Source organism: Sorex araneus, chromosome 1, assembly GCF_027595985.1.
Source record: "Sorex araneus isolate mSorAra2 chromosome 1, mSorAra2.pri, whole genome shotgun sequence".
In the NCBI taxonomy this organism is placed as follows: Eukaryota; Metazoa; Chordata; class Mammalia; order Eulipotyphla; family Soricidae; genus Sorex; species Sorex araneus.
The window spans coordinates 439,500,776-439,514,871 of record NC_073302.1 but is presented as its reverse complement, the minus strand read 5'-3'; the positions used below and the strand labels follow the sequence as shown (position 1 = coordinate 439,514,871).

The window sequence follows — 14,096 nt, the reverse complement described above, 5'->3', positions numbered from 1 at the left end:
CTATGTACATCTATGGACAACACACACATGTACATCTATGCACTCTTGCCAACATGAAAGCATCACTTCCTTGCCATGGATGAAGTGTTTGCTCTGATAAGAGTGACCACAGAAGTGAAAAGACTGGAGTTCTTGGGTTCTTTTTTACCTGTTGGTTGAGATACAGAACCATTCCTGAGTAAAACCACAGTTACAGGAATTATGACGATAAGCACTATGAGCAGAGTACAAGTGAGCGTAAGCTCAACGGTAGTGCATTTTCTCAACGGAATTCTTGCCATCTGTTAAAAAAGAAAGAGGGAAAACAATTTTAGATTTGAGTTTTATTATATAACTAGCAAGTTTCCTAAGGGAAAGCTCAAATGGATAATGAAGAGGAAACAAATTATATAACCACACACACCCCCAAACCACACATTATCTAGATTAAAAGTTAACACTTAACTTGTCTCATCTGGTCTTTATGTTTCTTCTTTCCTTAATGCACCTTTGCAGCATATTAGAATCATGTTCCTTCACAAAATGTATGTCCTCTGGAAACCTCCCCAATAATCTATGTCTATAGTTATAATGCTGTCAGTCCGTCTTCTCCTACTACATTTTAAGAGGACAGTGAAAGACAGTCTCTTACTACCTGAGTTGCCATTCTAAGTTGGGTAGTCTTAAAGTTAAATTTCTCTGTTCAGTACACAGCTGAATGAGGCATGGGCCAAAAGTACTGGGCCCTTATTCCACAGGAAGCTGCTTGCCTTGAAAACCCAAAACTTTTTCCATGAATCTAGCAATGTCAATCATTATTTTCTCCATACTTTGTGATGTGGAAAATGTTGAGAACTCTGAAATGTAAAACGGAGCCTCTCAAAAGTACTCTACATGAATATTTTCTGGTTAGGGAATAAGACTGAGTAGAAGGCATTGCCCAAGACCCTTTGTGTCAATAGGCACCCAAGTCTAATTGTGAGCTGAGATATTTTTCTCTGAAACCCCAAGCACAGTGTCTGCTTCTCTTTCTTAATACTTGCAGGTTTATTTCATTTCATCCATCTTTATAGGAAGGCATATGGTAGGTTGGAAAGGGGAATGGGGAAAGTCTCAATCTATGATACTAAACAATCTAGTAGGTTTTTAAAGCACTCCTGGTGATTCTGATATTTAATTCCCTTCATGTCCTGTTGGAAAATGGCTGTGAACATTTTTAGTTCATCGACGGATTTAATACTATAGCATCGGACATTCTTCTAAGAGGTGGTTGGTAGGGCGATGGAAATGTGAAACTGAGTGTAGCAAAATAAGGGGCCAAAACCAAGAAGTAGACAATAGCAAAAAAAAACAAAATCACATGTTCTGAAACAACGCTGGATTTAGGTGGTGGCTGTTTAGGAAAAATCTGCTTCCATCCAAACATCCGACGAAGTACCTCCAGAGTACCCCCTCTACTGTTCATTTGTGATTACAAATGAAAGGTTTTCCTTGGTATGAAAACTTTCAAACGAAGTAAGAATGAATTCCCATATGACCCAGCAATACTACTTCTGGGCATCTACCCCAAGAACACAAAAGCATTAATTGGAAAGTATAAATGCATGCCTGTAGCACTAAGTGCAGTAGCTGGGATATGGAAACAACCTAAATTCCCATTAATGAATGAAAAGATTAAAAAAAAAGCTGTGTATTCACAATAAGAATACTCTGCAACAGTGATAAAAGATGAAATTAGGCTGCTTGCTCCTAAAGGGGTGGAATTGGAGATACCATGTTAAGCAAAACAAGTCAGAAGAAAGACAAATACTGAATGTTCTCATTCATCTGTGGAATACATAGATACAAAAAAATGGAATAAATAATTGAATGAAACTCTTGGCCTTTGAGTCTAACACTGAGATTTCCCAGCAGGTGGTCAGGGCTGGTGGGAAGGGGAAACAAAAAGACAGACAACTTAAGACAGATGGACAGTCTTTGGCATTTTAGTATTGAAGGCCTCTTTTCCTAAAGTATGCCAAATTTCTTAGGTTTACAATGCCAATTTTACCCCAAATTATGAGTATCCAGAGAGTGAGAATTCTACTGCTTCTTCCTCTTTAGTGCTTTATAGTAGGATAAGCTTAATCAATCCTTACTGAAAATGTTTTACTCCCTGATCAAATAGTTACCAAATAGGTAGTTGCTCATTAGAGGGCACTATGTTGTATTTTAGAGGATAAAATAGCGTCTGGCTTCCATGAGCTCAAAGTCCAGTATTATTATGCTATTTTCTTCTCCTCAGTGAAAGCAGTAGTGCATACGAAGAGTATCCTTACTGGAGAACTGATGTGAAATATTTTCCTTGTCCTGAAAATAACTGGTGAGATGTAGCACTGTAGCACTGTCCTCCTGTTATTCATCGATTTGCTCGAGCAGGCACCAGTAACATCTCCACTGTGAGAGTTGTTACTGTTTTTGGCATAACGAATATGCCACGGGGAGCTTGCCAGGCTCTGCCGTGCGGGCAGGATACTCTCAGTAGCTTGCTGGGCTCTCCAAGAAGGGCAGAGAATTGAACCCAGGTCAGCCACATGCAAGGAAAAGGCCCTACCCGATGTGCGACCTCTCCAGCCTGACTAGTGAGATGGCCTTGAGAAATTTGCTTAAATGTTCTGGATCTCAGTTTCACTTGCACTGAAACTACAGGAGCTAAAGCAGTCAAATCAGCTTCCGCAAGCCATTTTTCCCTCACACCCAGTGGTGCTCAGGGCATACTTGTGACTCTGCAGTCAGGAATCTCTCCTTGCACTGCTTGGGTAATCATACGAGGTGCTGGGGATTGAACCCAGGTCAGCCTACTAAACTGTCATGCCGGCTCATCCACTGGCCATTTTTGAGTAGATCACACCACTTGCTGGAGTCTTGATTGCTCCCTTCCACTAGAGATGTCTGTGTCCTATTACTCATTTCCTCCTTCCTTCCCATTGTATCACCAAGTTCTACCTCTGAGCTTGAAGAGACTGAAACTTGGTTCTCAGTCTTGCCATTTTATGCTGTGCTTGTCAAAAGGAAATTTACTTTAGACCCTTGACTCCCCGTGGTTATTATTTTTGGTAAAAATGTCACTAATCATCTCTTCTGTTACTTTAAACCATTGTCACCTTACTGTGAGAACTATAGACTCCTCCCATGATAAGGCATGCCATCATTATGGTAGCATTTACAAAAGAGGATAAAGCTAATGTAACATAGTATAGAGGACATAGTTAGGTCTCGAATAAGAAGCAATATATCCCTAGGAAACCTGTCTGTCCACTTTATAAGCATGGCATTGCACCTGGCCCTATGTTTGAGAAAAGGACAGATGCAAACTCCCTGCCCCTGTTCCATGAGCCCTCGCATATATGACCTCCTATCTGATAAGTTCTTTATGGAGCCCCACATCAGGTGATGTACTCAATCATTATCTCAGACGAAAAGACAGAAAATCAGAAAGAGTCATGGGCCATCCTGTGAAAATAAAACCCACTTTCTCCACGAACCCGTCCAGTTCTCCTCTCCCAAACTGTCTTGGAAGTCACAGTTATCTTCACTCCAAAAATAGCACATCCCCACTATTCTTCCTTCAGCTTTTAGATCAAAACTTCCTAGCTTAGAAATCATCAATTTTCTGTTCAAAGCTCTTGTTCAACATTTGCTGGCTTCTCCACCCAGTTGATGTATCTTCACTCAATCTACAGCAGAAGAAGTTTTCCTCATTCCTTCTCTCAATGATTAAAGCTAAGAGGTTCTGCTTCTCAAACAGGATGAGAAACTGCCGCTCCTCAGTAATAACCCTTTACAAAAGGAAGGGGGTGAACTTGGATAAAACTAAAGGATAAACTTGGATGAAAGTGCAGTGAATCAGGCAGACTCTCCTGCTCCCACGCAAGGCTGTCTTCACCAGGGCCTCCTGGGAGGGGGGCAGGTTGAATTTCCCTCCCAGCCCCATGCAGAACCCTGGCAACCAAAAACCTCCAGAACCCAGCTTCAGCCATGCTTAAGACCACTTTCCAAAGACTAGGACAAGCCTCACCCATGAAGGAACAGGCAGAGGAACCCAGGTATGCAGAACCCAGGGCTTAGATCTCCAAACCTGCTCAGATGTGGATTGGGCCTCCTCCACCCAGATCCCCAGTTTTCCAGTAGCTTGGCAGTCACACCCACAAACTGCCCCTGCACTATGTAATCTCGTCAAAGGCCAAGATCCAGAGACTATAAAATAAAGCTCCTGGAAGAGAGCGATGCAATATTTCCTGGAGTGTGAGGCCGCTTATACTCTAGCCCACAAACATACTTGCTTGTATTCTTATATATATTGGCTTAAATGCCCCCAAAATGAAATACAACAACTTTCACATACTTCCCTCTTATTGTGATGAGAAGATGCTCACTAGTTGGGTGGGTGTTGGAATATTATCTGTAATAAACTGTTATGAACTACTTTATAAAAATAAAATGTATAAAAATCGAAAGTGAAGTGAGTCAGAAGAAAAGAACAAATGCCAGATGATCTCTATTATTATGGTATGTAGAATAACAGGACAATTGGGATGCAAGGATCCAAAGATTCATGACCTTGGATTATATAAATGAGATAGGTAGGGAAGAAAAGAAATTGAAAAGAAAGGAAGAAGAGGTGGACAGTAGGGTCAGGGGTCTCAGGTACATTGGTGGTGTAGTAGATGTGGTATATGTATATATGCAGGTGAGAGCAATAACACTGAGGGTAGGACGTTTGCTTTGCACGCGGCCCACCCACGTTCAATTTCTCCGTCTTCTCAGAGAGCCCGGCAAGCTACTGAGAGTATCCCGCCTGCATGGCAGAGCCAGGAAAGCTACCTGTGGCGTATTCAATATGCCAAAAACAGTACCAACAAGTCTCACAATGGAGACGTTACTGGTGCCCACTCGAGCAAATCGATGAGCAATGGGACAACAGTGCTACAGTGCTACATGTATATTTGTAAATTATACTGCCAATACCACCATAATCAAGAGATCCAAACTACAACAATCAAATTTGAAAATTTTCCTATCAGCGGCTGGAGAAACAGCACAGTGGGTAGGGCACTTGCCTTGCATGTTGCCAATCTGAGTTCAATCCCTGGCATCATATATGGTTCCCCTGTATGGTCCTCCAGGAGCGATCCCCAGAGTCAGGAGTAAGCACCACCGGATATATCCCTCAAACGAAAAAATAGCTAAGAAGTTGCTGCCAAGAAGGCAAGTTGAAGGAATGAGAAGGAGCCTGGGTACACTGGTGGAGGAAGTGGACATAAGTGATGGGATTAGTGTTGGGACACTAAATGCCTGAAAGTCTCCTGATAATAAAAATAAAAGAAAGGGAGATCTAATCTTTCTCTAAAAGGAGGGTTAGTTGCTTTGTTTCATCCAAAATAAATTACCCAGCTCAAACCATTCTAATTTATTCCTTTATTCTTTCCCCACACAATCTCAAAGGCTTTACAATATTTACATTGCATGTAAAATCTCACAAATGTTGATAGCTTCTCATCCTTATAGAATTAAGTTAACCAATGAAATAAAGAGTGAACTAAAGTCTAAAGCAAGTTCAAGGGCTATGTCTCCTTGTCATTGGTTATTGCTAATAATTCTAAAATGGGATGGAGACTGTCCTTACATCAGTATTTAAGATTTAGTGTTTATCAGCATAATGTGTTGAACACTGAGGAAAATGTCACCCAATACTGAGAGTCAAACCAATTACTGTATGCTCAATGAAGATTTTCCAAAACTATTATAGCTGATACTCATACTATGAAATTTCACTGATAGAAATTCAACCCACAAATGCACTTGTGCACATGTAAAACAATGTATACAGATATAAAGGTTTCTTGCTGTACATGACATATGATAAAAAGCTGAAAATAATATACTCAGAGAAATGAGTAACAAGTAAAATTAAATTCAAAATTGTTTAATATGGTTGTTTTTTAAAAGCCCACAAACTTAGCTAGTCTGCAAATCAATGGGTGGAGCCTCGCCCCTTATTCCTCACAATTTAAGGAGGACTAGACATAGGACCTCAATTTTAACAAAGAGAATGTGACAGGACTGACGGTGTGTGACGTGACGTGACAGTTTCCCTGCCATGTCCCGCGCGTCCAACTTGAACCTTGGCTGGAGAGCGGGAATGAGAGTTGAGTGGGCTAGGGAGGACTGCATGCAATATACAGCATACAGCAAGTTTATTGAAATCCAAGCGGGTTTATATAGTCTTATTTTAGCAAGGGTCACCAGGTTACATAAGGGGCATAAACATTACTAATCAAGCTGTGCAAGCAACTGTATTTTTGCCAATATTACTTGCTTTTCGGTTCCTTCTTACTATTTTGGTTCCTTATCTCAGTCTTGAGAAACATGGGAAAGCAGATGTGGCCTTGAGCATGGCCAATCCTCCCTTCAGCCTCCTCTCCAGTCCAGCTGCCAGAGCATGGTGGCCCTTCAGCTTTTTTCTCGAGGCAGGTCGCCAGAGCATGGTGGCCCTTCCATGCCCTTTCCAGGCTGGGCACCAGAGCATGGTGGCCCTGTGGCCACCTATCAAAGTCGGCTGTCAGGGGATGGCTCGCCCTCATGCCAAGTTTCTCCATACTCAACTAAGGTAGGGAGTGCCTAGGCCCCCTCCTCACCCAGTTCCTGTTTTCAGGGACAGAGGTGGGGGGCGGGGGGCGTAGGCCCGTCTCCAACAGTTCCCAAGACCAGGTTATCAAAGGTGTTCTCACTACTTCCCTACACTTTCTCTTGGATCATTACCTTGCTCCTCTTTCCTTGAATCATTCTTGAGAAAGCCAGGTGGTACATCGTAATGGAATTCAAGGAGAAAAAGCTCAAATGTCAAGAACTAAGGTCTTTTCCCGAAGTGCTGTGAGGGAAGCATTTCAGAGATGACTATCCCAGCCTCAGTCAAGCCTTCACATGACCTGACCGCATAGAGCCCCAAAAACTGTTGACTGTAACTTCATAAAAGACTTTGAACCAGAACCATCCAGCTAAGCTGTTCCTGCATTCTTAACCTATAGAAGCTGTGAGCTGATACATGCTTATTGTTCAAGCTGCTGAAGTTTGGAGTAATTTACTCCACAGAAATAATTAATACACACGAATATATAACTTTTGAGTAAAATCCCAGTTTTATTATAAAAATCTGCCTCTTATTCACTGTCTGTCTGTCTTCCCGTTGCTCATCAATTTGCTCGAGTGGGCACCAGTAACATCTCCATTGTGAGACTTGTTATACACAGTGGGCAGGGAGTTTGCTTTATACACAGCCGAACTGGGTTCAATTCGGAGAGCCTGCCTCTTATTAAAAAATCTTTGTTTCATCAGTATTTAAATATGGATTACCTATGAAAATATATATAGGTATATGATGAATCATATATAGAGATAATAATATATAAGTATATTTAAGAGAAGCATCTCTGAAAACTTTGGAGGAATCATCTGTTTGATTTTACTTCCTCAATTCTGGAAACTTGTTAGTTTATACCAATAATGTTAGGAATGCCATTTAGAATTTTTAAAAATTTTTAAAATTGGCCAAGACAAATGGAATAGAGAGGTAATTTATAGTTTTTTAAGAAAATGTATTCAAAAGCTTATACTTGTCAGTCCATCACCAATCTTTGAGAATTTTATCACCTACATAAACTGCAATGTTAGTGGAAGCTGTAAGAGGTTCACATCATCTACTTTAAGAGTCCACATTAGTTACTGCCATTAGTCACTCCCCAGGAAGGAAACTACAGCAAGGTTCAGTACACCTGCCTGCTGTAACACATTGATAAAATGCGAATCCAAAAGTTCTACATCTGCCCTTTGGACTACACAGCCAGAACTTTTTCACTTTCACTCTATATTCAATGTCCTTTCCTACATTGTATACCAGATAAGGTGCTCTGTGGAATTTTGGGTTCATCAACTGTCTGTGTCATTAGCCAAATACCTATAAAGTTCCTGGCATGAGACAAAGTACTTTCATGTGCTATTTCTTACCGTGTGCCTCACAACTACCAAACCAGTAGACTCCTCTGTTCCCATTCTACAGGCAAGCTAACCAAGGCATGTGGAGGAAACCAAGGCATGTGGAGGAAATGTTGCCCAGGCAATCTGAATATGAAAGAGACCTCCACTACAGGATTCTGGTGCAGAAAACTTACATATCTTTGAACAGTGTATTTCTAAATGAAGATGACATAGGATATATGGGAGATGGCTTCATCCTTCTAAGGACAAATATGTGGTTAGAAAGCTTGTGGAGAGAAAGAGAAAAGAACATTCTGCAACCCTGTCTCCAAAGCACCTGGGGAATTGGAACATTGGGTAACTGAAACCTAATATGAACAGGTTTGTCAGGGTCCATCTCACAGTGATTCAATTTGAAAAGTTTTTAAATAAATAAATAATGAAAAGGATTCTGAAAGCAGGTGTGGTGATCAACCCTCTGTAAGTTCATGGTCCCTGTAACTGTTTTAACTTCTCTGTAGAGAGCAGGGAGAAAAGGAGCTACCTTTCCTCCATCACTGGAGATCATTTCTGCCCCAATATGAATTGCTTCCTCACAACCTATATGAAGGTGCACAAGCTACATACAGGTTTAACTATACTGGGGTGATAGATAGAGACTTGGTAGAGAAGAAGGAGCGCACGCGCACACACACACACACACACACACACACACACCAAAAAATAAAAGAGGATCAATTTGCTGTTGTTGTTTTTGAGTCACACCCTAGCAACACTCAGTGGTTATTCCTCTCTATGCACTCAGGAATTATTTCTGCTGGTGCTCAGGATACCATATGGGATGCCAGGGATTGAACCCGAGTCAGCTGCATGTAAGGAAGATGCCCTACCCACTGTATTATTGCTCAGGCCCTGAGGATCAAATTTTATCTGTGCGTATGTCACATCATGTTTTACTATTGACATTTCTTTTTAATTTGTGGTAACAAGTTAATAAAGGCATTTTGACTAAAGCTAAGCACAAAAGCACCCGTATCATACTCACACAGCCGCACACAGGCGTCGAAAACATACCTCATTGCTTCTCACAGTCCAGCTCTTCCTGAAGTCAGTGTAGGGATGGAAAAAGAGGAGCGGAGGCTAGGCTGCGGAGAATACACAGAGCCCAGGCACCGTGACAGTGGCTTCACATACAAATAACAGTTCAACTTTTATTATCACTGCCATATTTTCTAGTTAATGAGTAATCCTGGTTTGAACATGCCTGCAACCTTGGAGTAAGATGCATTCACCAAGCTAAAGTCCCCATCAAAGCCAGGAACTCAATGTGCACAAAATACATGGTCTGAGTCAAAGGCTAGAAGACAAGGATTATATATATATATATATATATATATATATATATATACATATGGTCCTGGGTGTCTAGAAAGAGTCCTAAGCTATCCTGTAATCAAGTAATCAATCCCTCAGAAACTCACTGCAAGAAGTAGTAGATCAAATTTCTATTTGTGTTAGAAGGAAATGGTTTTTAAAAAATGTTTCCGGAACACGATTTCTTCTCTCCCCTGCTTGAAGAGGAACCTATGCCTGTTGGTGCTGAGAAGGCCCGAAAGGTCTTCTAGGACACCTCTCGAGAATTCCCTTTTTCCAATGTTTGAGTTCAGATTAGGAAAGTGTAGGAAACAAATCAGTTCTGTGGCACTAGAGCTGCTTTTTTTAAAAAAAAGCAATCTAGCAAGACAGGTGTTTCTTTAATGATCTTAACTAAGAAAACAAGCTGCAGCTCTAACGGCCGCTGCAACTTCCAAATATGAGTTGCACATCAGGATGATTTTTGCCATTTGAACACCACTGGGATCACAGCTGGCAGCAAAGACTTGGGGCATCTAGCACTACTGTGGCCAGCAGCCTAACATTATCTTTGGGAGACTGCAAGCTTCAGTTGAATTTTAGCCAATAAAAAATTCTGCATTATCTCCCCCTTCCAGTTCACTGGAAGGATCTGTGTCTGCCAAGGGACAGATGCCCTCTTGCTCTCTCGGCAGGGAGCTGCCCTTCCATTCAAGCAAGAACCTGGCTGCCAGTGTTTCTAGAAAATGGAAAACAAAAGTGAGGACTGTATTCAGAAACTGATTTCTTTGCACTTGACAGTAAATGTAGATATGATGCCCCAAATATTTTTTTAAAGAAGAGCTGTGCTTATGTTTACCTGGTTTCAAATTTTGTTTTGTGATATTTTATTTTATTTTATTTTTTAAATTTTATTTATTTTTAATTAGAGAATCACCGTGAGGGTACAGTTACAGATTTATACACTTTCGTGCTTATACTTCCCCCATACAAAGTTCGGGAACCCATCCCTTCACCAGTGCCCATTCTCCACCACCCATAAACCCAGCGTCCCTCCCACCCTCCCCAATCCAATCTCCCGCCCAACCCACCCTGCCACTGTGGCAGGGCATTCCCTTCTGTTCTCTCTCTCTAATTAGCTGTTGTGGTTTGCAATAAAGGTGTTGAGTGGCCGCTGTGCTCAGTCTCTAGCCCTCATTCAGCCTGCAACTCCCTTCCCCCACATGGCCTTCGACTACAATGTAGTTGGTGATCGCTTCTCTGAGTTGCCCTTTCCCCGGAACGTGAGGCCAGCCTCGAAGCCATGGGGTCAACCTCCTGGTACTTATTTCTACAGTTCTTGGGTGATAGTCTCCCACTCCGTTATTCTATATACCATAGATGAGTGCAATCTTTCTATGTCTGTCTCTCTCTTTCTGACTCATTTCACTCAGCATGAAACTTTTCATGCCCATCCACTTAACTACAAAATTCTTGACCTCCTTTTTTCTAACAGCTGCATAGTATTCCATTGTATAGATGTACCAAAGTTTCCTCAACCAGTCATCCGTTCTGGGGCATTCAGGTTTTTTCCAGATTCTGGCTATTGTAAACAGTGCTGCGATGAACATACATGTGCAGATGTTGTTTCGACTGTACTTTTTTGCCTCTTTGGGATATATTCCCAGCAGTGGTATTGCTGGGTCAAATGGGAATTCAATATCTAATTTTTTGAGAATCGTCCAAATTGTTTTCCAGAAGGGCTGAACCAGTCGGCATTCCCACCAGCAGTGAAGAAGGGTCCCTTTCTCCCCACATCCTCTCCAACAGCGGTTGCTTTTGTTCTTTTGGATGTGTGCTAGTCTCTGTGGTGTGAGGTGGTATCTCATGGTTGTTTTGATCTGCATCTCTCTGATGATTAGTGATGCAGAGCACTTTTTCATGTGCCTTTTGGCCATTCGTATTTCTTCCTTGGTAAAGTTTCTGTTCATTTCTTCGCCCCATTTTTTGATGGGGTTGGATGTTTTCTTCTTGTAGAGTTCAACCAGTGCTTTATATACCATTGATATCAACCCCTTATCTGATGGGTATTGTGTAAATATCCTTTCCCATTCTGTGGATAGTCTTTGGATTCTGGTCAATGTATCTCTTGCGGTGCAGAAGCTTTTTAGTTTAATGTAGTCCCATTTGTTGATCTCTGTTTTTACTAGATTGCTTAGTTCCGTGCCACCTTTGAAGATACCTTTATCTTCAATATCGTGGAGGGTTTCGCCGACATTGTCTTCAATGTACCTTATGGTTTGTGGTCTAATGTTGAGGTCTTTAAACCATTTTGATCTGACTTTTGTGCATGGTGTCAGGTCAAGGTCTAAACCCATTTTTTTGCATGTGGTTGTCCAGTTGTGCCAGCACCATTTGTTAAAGAGGCTTTCCTTGCTCCACTTCACATCTCTTGCTCCCTTATCAAAGATTAGATGGTCATACATTTGGGGTTGTGTGTAGGGATATTCCACCCTGTTCCATTGGTCTACGGCTCTGCCTTTGTTCCAGTACCATGCTGTTTTAATTGTTACTGCTTTGTAGTAAAGTTTGAGGTTGGGGATGGTGATGCCTCCCATCATCTTTTTCCCAAGAATTGTTTTAGCTATCCTTGGACGTTTGTTATTCCATATGAATTTTAGGATTGCTTGATCCATTTCTTTGAAGAGTGTCATGGGTATATTTATAGGGATCGCATTGAATCTGTATAATGCTTTAGGGAGTATTGCCATTTTGACAACATTGATTCTCCCTATCCACGAGCAGGGTATATTTTTCCATTTCCTCATGTCCTCTTTGATTTCATGGAGTAGCGTTATGTAGTTTTCTTTGTAAAGGTCTTTTACTTCCTTGGGTAAGCTGATTCCGAGGTACTTGATTTTCTGGGGCACGATTGTGAATGGGATTGCTTTTTTCATGTCCCTTTCCTCTGCCTCATTGTTTGCATATATGAAAGCCATGGATTTTTGGGTATTGATTTTGTAGCCTGCAACTTTACTGTATAAGTCTATTGTTTCTAAGAGTTTCTTAGTAGAGGTTTTAGGCTTCTCTAGATATAGTATCATGTCGTCTGCAAATAGTGAGAGTTTGATTTCTTCCCTTCCTATCTGGATGCCCTTAATCTCTTTTTCTTGTCTAATAGCTATCGCAAGTACTTCCAGTACTATATTGAAGAGGAGTGGTGAGAGTGGGCATCCTTGTCTTGTGCCCGATCTCAGAGGAAAGGCCCTTAGTTTTTCCCCGTTGAGGATAATGCTTGCCGTAGGCTTGTGATAGATGGCTTCGACTATCTTGAGGAAAGTTCCTCCAAACCCCATTTTGGCGAGGGTTTTCATCATGAAAGGATGTTGGATCTTGTCAAATGCTTTCTCTGCATCTATTGATATGATCATATGGTTTTTATCTTTACTTTTGTTGATATGCTGGATTATGTTGATTGATTTCCGAATGTTAAACCATCCTTGCATCCCTGGGATGAATCCCACTTGGTCGTGATGTATGATCTTTTTGATGAGTTGTTGGATCCTATTTGCCAGTATTTTGTTGAGGATCTTCGCATCGGTGTTCATCAGGGATATTGGTCTGTAATTTTCTTTCTTAGTGATGTCTTTGTTTGCTTTTGGTATTAGGGAGATGTGTGCTTCATAGAAACTGTTTGGGAGATTTCCTGTTTTTTCAATTTCCTGGAAAAGTTTGAGGAAAACAGGCAGCAGGTCTTCTTTAAATGTTTGGAAGAATTCGCCAGTGAAGCCATCTGGGCCTGGGCTTTTGTTTTTGGGGAGGTTTTTGATCACAGCTTCGATTTCCTTAACATTGATGGGTCTATTCAGGTATTCCAAGTCTTCTTTGTTCAGTCTTGGGAGATTGTAAGAATCGAGGAATCCATCCATTTCTTTTAGGTTCTCCTGTTTTGTGGCATATAGACTTTCGAAGTAGTCTCTAATGATCTTTTGAATCTCACTGGTTTCTGTTATGATGTCCCCCTTTTCATTTCTGATTCGATTTATTAGGGTTCTTTCTCTTTCTTTCTTTGTGAGTCTTGCTAGCGGTTTATCAATCTTGTTTATTTTCTCGAAGAACCAGCTCTTTGTTTCATTGATCTTTCGGATTGTCTTTTTGGTTTCCATGTCATTAATTTCTGCTCTAATTTTTATTATTTCTTTCCTTCGATCTGGTTTGGGTTCCCTTTTCTGGTCCTTTTCTAAGGTCTTGAGTCGTGAAGTCAAGCTGTCTATGTGGGCCCTTTCTTCCTTCCTGAGGAATGCTTGGAGAGCTATAAATTTTCCCCTTAACACGGCTTTAGCTGCGTCCCATAGGTTTTGGCAGCTCGTGTCTTCATTCTCATTTGTTTCTAAGTATTTTTTGATTTCTTCCTTGATTTCCTTCCTGACCCACTCATTGTTCAACATTGAATTGTTTAATTTCCAGGTGTTTGATTTGATTCTCCGTGTCAGTGAGTGGTTAGCTTCTATCTTCAGCGCATCGTGGTCTGAAAAGATGGTTGATACAATTTCTATTTTTCCGATTCTATTGAGGTATGTTCTGGGGCCCAGTACATGGTCTATTTTAGAAAATGTTCCGTGTGCACTGGAAAAGAATGTGTATTCTTTCTTTTGGGGGTGTAAGGCCCTGTATAGGTCTATTAGGCCTCTCTCTTCAATTTCTTCTTTCAGAGTCAGTGTTTCCTTGTTGAGTTTTGTTCTTGTCGATCTATCTAGAGGCGATAAGGCCAT

At 41.1% G+C, this 14,096-nt stretch overlaps 1 protein-coding gene across 1 annotated transcript in view; it reads right to left on the bottom strand.

Moving 5' to 3' along the window:
• The window catches only part of LOC129402573 (maltase-glucoamylase-like), a 92,178-nt gene extending 85,350 nt beyond the window's left edge, over positions 1-6,828 (bottom strand). Inside the window, 2 exon segments of the mRNA XM_055129608.1 lie at positions 149-281; positions 6,781-6,828. Coding sequence (XP_054985583.1) covers positions 149-281; positions 6,781-6,828 — 181 coding nt within the window.
• Between the last annotated feature and the right edge of the window lie 7,268 nt (positions 6,829-14,096).